Consider the following 9,564-nt stretch of genomic DNA (forward strand, 5'->3'; position numbering starts at 1 on the left):
TGGGCAGCTGTACCTGTACACGCCATCCAAGCTCTGTTTGACTCAATGCCCAGGCGTATCAAGGCCGTTATTACAGCCAGAGATGATTGTTCTGGGTACTGATTTCTCGGGATCTATGCACCCAAACTGCGTGAAAATGTAATCACATGTCAGTTCTAGTATAATGTATTTGTCCAATGTATACCCGTTTATCATCTGCATTTCTTCTTGGTGTAGCAACATTAATGGCCAGTAGTGTTATATCATCAAGGACGCAAATACCGGCCCTGAAATCCTCCATGGTTTCGTAGTGCCCTAGTACGTCCATTACATTCGTTGAAGTTTAGTGCATTTCTGTGACTGCGAGAAGCTTTCGTTCGTACTGACGCGGATTACGGGAATTCAGATGCGAAAGTTGGAACCGTTCGCTGCCGCCGCCGCCGTCACCGCAGAGTTCACTAACAGGCCTCGACCTAATTTGTTCAGCAGTGGGCCCCGTCTGGGTAGTGCGTTACCGCAGAGTCCGTCGTTCGCTTTATTGCGGACCAATACGTACTGCTGCTGCAGCCGCGCCCGCCGCCGCTGACCTGGGATTAACCGCGCTGCCGCCCCCACAATCGGGCCGGCAGATCCCATTACGCCCGCCGGATTGCGTTTGACGGGCGCGCACCGCGGCTCACACGACCTGACTGCCGGCGACAACAATAGGGGCACTCTGGTAGTCCAGCCGCTCACGACGACAGCGCTGGAGCGGCTCTGGGCAGCCCAAGTGCCCTGATTAGTGTGCAGCACGTCAGTGGTAAGGAACCGAATCCGCGAACTGTGTGGTACACCGACAACGGTCATGAAACTTGCGTCAATAGACACGGGAGCAAATGGGACTTCACGAGAGCTGACTGTGCAACCTCTGCGGCTGTATACAGTGTCCGGAAATTCCCGTTACAAACTACTTGGACTTGTAGAGGGGAGTGAGTACATAGTATTTTGAATGGGAATCCATGTGCGGAAACGTCATCCAACGACGCTACAGAGCGTAAAGCTACAGCCGGCTGCGCTTGTAAATGCACAGTGTGACAGTTATTGAGCTATACGAAAAAAAACCTTAGTTACAAACTACGGCGTGCACACATTTTATTCTGCACGTAAACGTCACTACAGATATTCGGATTTACACTACTAGCCATTAAAATTGCTACACCAAGAAGAAATGCAGATGATAAACGGGTATTCACTGAAGAAGTATATAATACTAGAAGTGACATGTGATTACATTTACACGCAATTTGGGTGCAAAGATCCTGAGAAATCAGTATCCAGAACAACCACCTCTCGCCGTAATTACGGCCTTGATACGCCTGGGCATTGAGTCAAACAGTGCCTGGATGGCGTGTACAGGTACAGCTGCCCATGCAGCTTCAACACGATACCACAGTTCATCAAGAGTAGTGAGTGGCGTATTGTGACGAGCCAGTTGCTCGGCCACCATTGACCAGACGTTTTCTATTAGTGAGAGATCTGGAGAATGTGCTGGCCATGGCAGCAGTCGAACATTTTCTGTATCCAGAAAAGCCCGTACAGGACCTGCAACATGCGGTCATGCGTTATCCTGCTGAAATGTAGGGTTTCGCAGGAATCGAATGAAGGGTAGAGCCACGAGTCGTAACATATCTGAAATGTAACGTCCACTGTTCAAAGTGCCGTCAATGCGAACAAAAGGTGACTGAGACGTGTAACCAATGGCACCCCATACCGTCACGCCGGGTCATACGCCAGTATGGCGATGACGAATACACGCATCCAGTGTGCGTTCACCGCGATGTCGCCAAACGCGGATGCGACCATCATGATGCTGTAAACAGAACCTGGATTCATCCGAAAAAATAACGTTTTGCCATTCGTGCACCCAAGGTCGTCATTGAGTACACCATCGCAGGCGCTTCTGTCTGTGATGCAGCGTCAAGGGTAACCGCAGCCATGGTCTCCGAGCTGATAGTCCATGCTGCTGCAAACGTCGTCGAAATGTTCGTGCAGATGGTTGTTGTCTTGTAAACGACCCCATCTGTTGACTCAGGGATCGAGACGTGGCTGCACGCTCCGTTACAGCCATGCGGATAAGATGCCTGTCATCTCGACTGCTAGTGATACGAGGCCGTCGGCATCCAGCACGGCGTTCCGTATTACCCTCCTGAACCCACCGGTTCTATATTCTGCTAACAGTCATTGGCTCTCGACCAACGCGAGCAGCAATGTCGCGACACGATAAACCGCAATCAGGATAGGCTACAATCCGACCTTTATCAAAATCGGAAACGTGATGGTACAAATTTCTCCTCCTTACACGAGGCATCACAACAACGTTTCACCAGGCAACGCCGGTCAACTGGTGTATGTGTATGAGAAATCGGTTGGAAAGTTTCCTCATGTCACCACGTTGTAGGTGTCGCCACCGGCGCCAGCCTTGTGTGAATGCTCTGAAAAGCTAATCATTTGCATATCTCAGCATCTTCTTCCTGTCGGTTAAATTTCGCGTCTGTAGCACGGCCTCTTCGTGGTGTAGCAATATTAATGGCCATACACAAGGTGATTTCGTGATGATGATACAAACTTTCAGAGACGATGGAGATGGATAAATGTATGTATTCGAGGTAACGGTGCATGGTTCTGAATTGAAGGAGCCGGTGTTACAAGCGAATATCGTTCTGTGGCTCTGACAGTGGAGTATACGTAACGGTACTGTTGTTGCCAACAATGCAGTAACTTTCAGAGGTGTTAATAAGGACAAAAACTAGAAAAAGTGCCTCGTAAACATGGTCTCTAAAATGCAAACCTAAGGACCTATGAGTCCTTGTTCATCTTCGCTGGTGTGAAAGACATCCCCTCTATTGAACAATCGCTCGTAGCTCCTCAAGTATGCATTTTAGATCCCATGTTTGCTAGATATTTTTTCTTGCTTTGGTCCAGACTATCACCTCCGAAAGTTGCCTTCCCTGCAGTGTTAACAAGAACAGTACCAGTACACATACTCCACTGTCATAGGTATAGCACGGTTTTTGCTTCTAACTTTCTGCTCGTTCGTTTTCGGTGTAGGGACCCTTACCTCAAATTGCTACGTTTAGCCTTCTCCATCAGCCTTAATAGTTTGTAACATCATCACTGAGTCACACCCTATTCACGTGGATTTACAGGCGCCAACGCCTATAACTTTGACCCTCCATAGCGTCGTCGTTGGGTGGCATTTTTCGGACTTTGGTTCCTATACAAAATATTATGTACTCGCTCCCCTCTAAAAGTCATAGACTTTTATGACGTCAATTTCCGAACACCCTGTATGTTCCAGGTCTGTGAAATCCTGGAGTGATTTAGGCGTTGAAAAAGGTGATGTACAACCCTGTCATAGACAATCCTGAATTAATGTGCAAATACAATGATAGGTTTTGTAACACCTCCGATTTATGTATCCCGCTCGATCGGGATCTGAATAGTAGCCCAAATAAATATTAATTAATGTGACCGTGTACCTAATGGGGCTGGCAATCGGATTTGACTGCTACGGAGTTGTTACATTCCATTTTGTCCTTCTCAAATGCTGTAATAATGAAATGTCCGTTGACAAGAAGAAACGCCAACACAGCTTCACTAATCAAGACCTATATTCGTCTCAAAAACACAAGAAAAAGGATACAGCCACTGCCTTCGTCATACATAATTAATCACGGCTAATCTCAGCACAGGCCTCTTCGTTATTCATTATTGTCACACGCAAATTCAGTCACTGCAATCCAACACTGCAATCCAACACTGCAATCCAAATGATGCCGGCGCGGTAGACGCGAAACCAAAAATATCGGCACAGAAATATCACTGATCACTCTAGTAATTATACTTCTTCACTTTCCCGTATTATTCTAACACAAAGGGGTTAAACCGCGGCGATGGCCACTCCCTTTGTCGGTCAGTCTTGTATTACCGCAACAGGCCTCCACACGGCTCGGCCCGCAACCTGGGAACTGACTCAACTCTACACTCGCTCTCGCAACCCGACACTGTCGATTGTTTGTCCTATCGACCTGTGCCGAGTGCAAACTTATAGTAAGGGCCTACGGACCCCTTACATCCCCGCCCTCGAAAACTTCTTTGGAGCCACTGGCGTAAAAGAATCGGCAAGGGAATTAAACATTGCTACATCTAAACAAAACACTTAGTGTAAATAATTAATGAAATTACAATTCACCAAATAATCCCTCGACTCCGGTAGTGGGCTGCCTCCACAATAATATTCTACAAAAGGTTATTCATAAACATAGCATTGTCCAACTCACAATTTTTTATCAAGCAGTAATAATCCTCTATAGTCCATATTGAATGAAACACACAACATACAATCAAAAATTATTACGTGAACACATGACATATGAATTATTGTACTACAAATTAGTTGTTACAGGTTTTGTACCCATTCTCAGGTAATCGTCGATATGAAATATGCAATTCTAATTATAATACATCAGAAAACACAATGTAAATAAACATTCCCCTTTTTCAAATGCTCGTTTAACAACTAAATGTTCTAAACATGTCCTACCCAACTACATCAAGGAGCTTGAACACTCTCATTTCAGACATTTGCCCTAATCAAGTTCCCCTTCCTCATCTGGGTTATCCCTGTTCTCGTGTGAGTAGTACCTTTTTATGTTTTCCACATGTTCCTTACCATGCACTCTCTTTGTCCGCGCATATTCCAACTCCACAGTGTTAGGATGACCAATTTTTATAATCCTATATGGTCCCTTATAAACGTGGTTGAATTTATGAATTTCAGAGTTTATTTTCTTTGATTTTGCATGAACCTTTACTAGTACCAAATCTCCCACTCGGTAAGTTATCGGTTTCACTAGCTTGTCGTGTCTTTTCTGTCTTTTCCTAGCCTTCTCCTTCATACTTAATTCCACTAGCTCCAATTTCCTTTCCCAAGTCAATGAACTTCCTGGTGGGTAGACTAACAACTCACGAAAAATACTGTCGGGTTCTTGATTGAGCAATACATGGTGCAAACCCTGTAGAATCATGTGGGAGGTGATTCCTGACCCGCTCAAATTCTTCCAGATATTCTTTCCATGAACCATGCTTCCTATGACAGTATGTTCGGCATAAACGGTTCAATTCCTTCATTGTTCGTTCTGCAGGGTTAGAAGCTGGCCTATACCTAGAAATGGCAATTTGCTCCATTCTGTGCTCATTTAGCATCTCTGTCCACTCCTTTGACCTAAATTGTGACCCATTATCACTCAAAATTCGCTTAGGAATACACACCTTTTGAAAATAGTCTTTCTCAAAATGGTTAATGATGGCTCTACTAGTGGCTTTCTTCAACAGGTAAAATTTTATGTACTTGGAAACCAGTTCTTCCACTACTAAGATTTGTGTGTAATTCCCTCGTGAGGCAGAAAGTGGCCCAAAGAGATCCACTGCAACTATGTCCTTAATTGCTGTTGGTACAATTGGATGCATATATCCTTTGTGCTGTACTGTAGTCGTTTTAGAATTATGACAGCTGTCACATGTACTCAGTACCTTAAGTATACGCCTTCCCATGTTGTTGAATGCACAATCTAACTTCAACTTTTCCGGACACTTCTTCGGTCCATAATGCGCATTACTATAATGCGTATACCAAATTAATTTTTCTACCACATGCTCAGGCACACAGAGTTTCCAGTTCTCCTCACTCTCCTTGTTTCTTTTATAAAGTATTCCATTATGAATATAATAAAATGTGCGAATTCTTTCCTCTCCTGCACACCTGTATTTGGTTTTAATTGTTTTTAATTTCTCGTCCTCGTTCTTTTCCCTGCGCACATTCTTTAGGAACTTCCTTATGAATTCTTCATACTGTACTCCTTTCATCTGGTTAGTTCTAATTCCTTCTCCCTCTGGCCTATCCACCAACATTCCTCTCGAGTCAGCTGGTAATCTTGACAAAGCATCAGGTATTATATGTGTTGCTCCTGGTTCATAAATTATCTCGAAGTCATAGTCCTGTAATGCCAGGGCCCATCGCGTTTGTCTGCTATGCCTCAACTTGCTTGTAGTCAGAAACGTAAGGGCCTTATGGTCAGTCACTACTTTCACATGCCTCCCGGCCAAATAATACCGGAAACGCCTAAACCTCCACACAATTTCCAATGCCTCCCTTTCAGTAATCGAATATTTTCTCTCCCAAGCATTTAAACTTCTGCTACCGAACGCTATTGTTCTTACACTCTCACCATTTCCGCTCCTCTCTGTTTGGTACAAATGTATTCCTAGTCCATAGTCAGAGCTGTCTGCTCCTAAATAAAAATCCTTGGAAAAATCCGGGTGGTACAATATGTCTGCACTATATAGTGCTTCCTTGATATTCTCAAACTCGGTTTGGCACTCTGCATTCCAATGCCACGTCATCCTCGCCTTTGGCAAATTCCCTCATACTCGGGGCATTAAGTACAGATCCTTGGACAAATTTTCTATAAAACTCACAAACCCCAAAGAATGCTCGCAACTGCTTCTTACTATGGGGGGTCGGAAAATTACTAATAGCTTCCATTTTACTAGGATCAGGATAGATACCCTTCTCGGATATTATATGGCCCAGGAATTTTATCTTTGATTTGCCAAATTCCGACTTGTCCAGGTTTACAGTTACCCCTGCGGTTTCGAAAGCTGCCAAGATTGCATCCAATCTATTCAAATGTTCTTCCCATGTTTCGCTTGCTATCAAGAGGTCATCCACGTAGATGGTGACCTTTTTAAGTAACTCCTCGCCTAGTATCTTATCCATCACTCTTATGAATTCAGACACTGACACATTAAGCCCAAATGGCAACACTCTAAATTGATAGCACCTCCCTCCATAAGTAAATGCTGTATACTGGCGGGACTCTGTGGCCAATGGTATTTGCCAGTAACCAGCAGTTAAGTCGATACTACTAAGCACCTTTGCTCCTCGGAATTTTTGAATCAGTTCTTCTATAGTCTCAGGTTTGTCCCACTCCGGCTCGATGATTTTGTTCACTGTTCGTGCATCCAAAACTATCCTCACCTTTCCATCCTTCTTATCAACAACAAATAGGGGGTTGTTATATTGACTGTTGGCCCTTTCTATAACACCAAGGCCATCATCCTCTGCATCTCTTCATCTACTGCTCTTCGTTTCACCTGGGGAATGGAATACTGTTTTATATTGAACGGTTTATGGTTCTTTATCTTTAGCTTACACTCCACCCCTTTCATGATACCTGGCCCTTGAGAAAATACCTTACAACGCCTGTATAATACTGTGGCTAATTTCCTCTTAGTCCCCTCATCTAGGTGTGTCATCTCCTACAACTTTTTGCTGATCTTATCCTCTTTATGTCTATCCTCTTGTGCTAATCCCTCAAGGTATATCAACACTTCTTCTTCTAGTTCCTCTTCCCCATATCCCATGGTGGGTTCCTCTTCATGACACAAATTTATCCTTCTGAATTCCTGCTCTTCTTCCATTGCACTCCCCTCAGCAAACTTTAATCTCTTCTCTTCTCCCTTTCTTCCTTTGACCTTGATAGTACCTTCATCAAAACTCACTACTGCATCAACTTCATTCAACCAATCTATCCCTAAAATAATTGATGTGTTCAATCCAGCCACCACCAAAAATGTTGCTTCGTATTCTTCTCCCTCTACCTCGAAGGTAATCAACACTTGTTCTTTAATAGGTTTACTCCTTGCACCCAACGCATTCACAATTCTCACTCCACTCACCGGGAAACTAGGCAAGCTAATGTTTGCTTTTAGTACCTGTTCATATAACCTCTTGGATACTGCACATGCTTCACTTCCTGTATCGACTAATGCCTCGATATTCAATCCACATAGCTTGATCCTTATCATGGGTAGTATGGGTTCTTTGGGAATCCTACTTCTTTCATCCAGTAGATATTCTCTCAGATCTCCACCAATGTCGTGTCTTAGTAGGTTTACTCTGGTCCTTGTAGCTCCCACTCCAGACCAGACCTCATCTGGAGTGTCATTCAGTTTTCCGGTCTCTCCACCTCTTCTATATGCACTGTGTCATTTATTCGCTTATCCCATCCTCTCTCATGATCTCTTGGTTCTTCACTCCTTCTCCAATCATTTCTCCATTGCCGTTCACCACCATGGTTCATGTACCTATGGCCACCACCTCTTCCTCTATAATTAGACGAATTACCAAAATGATTCCTTGGGTCATTACTTCCCCCTCGGTTTTGATCATTAGCTTGATTGTGTTCCTGTGATCGAACAGATTCCAACTGTTCCAGTATTTCCATCAAGGCCTCCCTATCTTTAATTAGGCTCCCGGAGATTCCAACTGTTCCAGTATTTCCATCAAGGCCTCCCTATCTTTAATTAGGCTCCCGGATACAGTTTCTTGCATTCTCTGGCTCATTATTCTTTTTATCGCTGATATCATTACGTCATCACTCAGGGGTTGTTCAAAGGTCTCGTTCAATTCCCACAAATGTTCGGCAAACTCTCTCAATGTTCCTCTCCATGTACTAAGTGACTTGCGGTGGAGTAGGTCCTCAATTGGTGCACACTGCTGACTTTTGGACCAGTATTTCTTCAAGAATTCCTCTTCAAACTGATCATAACTAGTAGTCCCTTCCTTCTTCCTGACTCCCCAAGTGAAGGCCTCACCTTCCATTCTATCTATTGCAAATTGAATCTTGTCTGAGTCTTTAAGATATGCTGGGAAAACTCCTTTTAACCATTTCATAAATATCATTGGGTGCAACCCTCCTTTCGGTCTAAATTTCTGCCCTGTATTATTTTGGACGTACCGATTGTCACTGCTCATCAAGGTAACGACCTTACCTTCCCCAACGGTTAAAGTGGCATTGCTAATTCGTTTATCAATTTCTTCTGTCTTGCTCTCTAATTGCTGCACTCCCTGTTGTAATTGCCTGACCTCCATTGCAACCCTCTTGTTATCCTCTTCTCGTTGCACAGCTATAGCATTTCTCAGATTGACAGCCAGTTGGTTTTGCCTATCTCCTATCCCCTTAACCGCGTCATTGCATTGTTTCTGCATCTGCGTCACCTCGGCAATTCGATGATTGTAATTTGTTTCCACTTCATTGATTCTTTCTCCCAATTCGGCTTTCGTTTCTTCAATATCGTCTTCCATCTTTTTTGTTAACTATCCTTCCATCTTCTCCACGTCTCCCTGGACTTGGTCTATGCTCTTCTGTAGCTTCCTCTCTCTCTCGTCGATGTCCATCTTCAGTCGTTCTTGTAATTCCTGCATTTCCTTCTTCAGATTACATTCCATCTTCATTTGCGATGTTTTGATCTCTTGTAAACCTTTCTCTAATGATGCATTAGATTCTTGTAAACCCTTTAGTGATTCTCTTGTTTCTTGTAAACCTTCCATTAATGATTCTGTGAGACCTTCCTCTAATGATTCTCGGGATATTCTTCCCTCTTCTCTAGTTTCCTTAACCTCCTTTAGCAAGTCTGCCAACACCGACCACATATCGGCTCCCTCTGAAACCGACTTATTTCTCGTCGTTTGTCCCGGTGTCT

The 9,564-nt window shown here is 43.9% G+C and overlaps 1 protein-coding gene across 1 annotated transcript; it reads right to left on the minus strand.

The window, feature by feature from the left end:
* Positions 1–7,338: 7,338 nt before the first annotated feature.
* On the minus strand, positions 7,339–7,887 carry LOC126482217 (uncharacterized). The gene has a single exon (XM_050106195.1). The coding sequence runs from the start codon at positions 7,885–7,887 to the stop codon at positions 7,339–7,341; it is 549 nt and encodes a 182-aa protein (XP_049962152.1).
* Between the last annotated feature and the right edge of the window lie 1,677 nt (positions 7,888–9,564).

Source organism: Schistocerca serialis, chromosome 5, assembly GCF_023864345.2.
Source record: "Schistocerca serialis cubense isolate TAMUIC-IGC-003099 chromosome 5, iqSchSeri2.2, whole genome shotgun sequence".
Lineage (NCBI taxonomy): Eukaryota > Metazoa > Arthropoda > Insecta > Orthoptera > Acrididae > Schistocerca > Schistocerca serialis.

What these genes read in the sequence shown, in the direction of transcription:
- LOC126482217 (XM_050106195.1), bottom strand. Translation starts at nt 7,887, where the DNA reads ATGATAAGGATCAAGCTATGTGGATTGAATATCGAGGCATTAGTCGAT.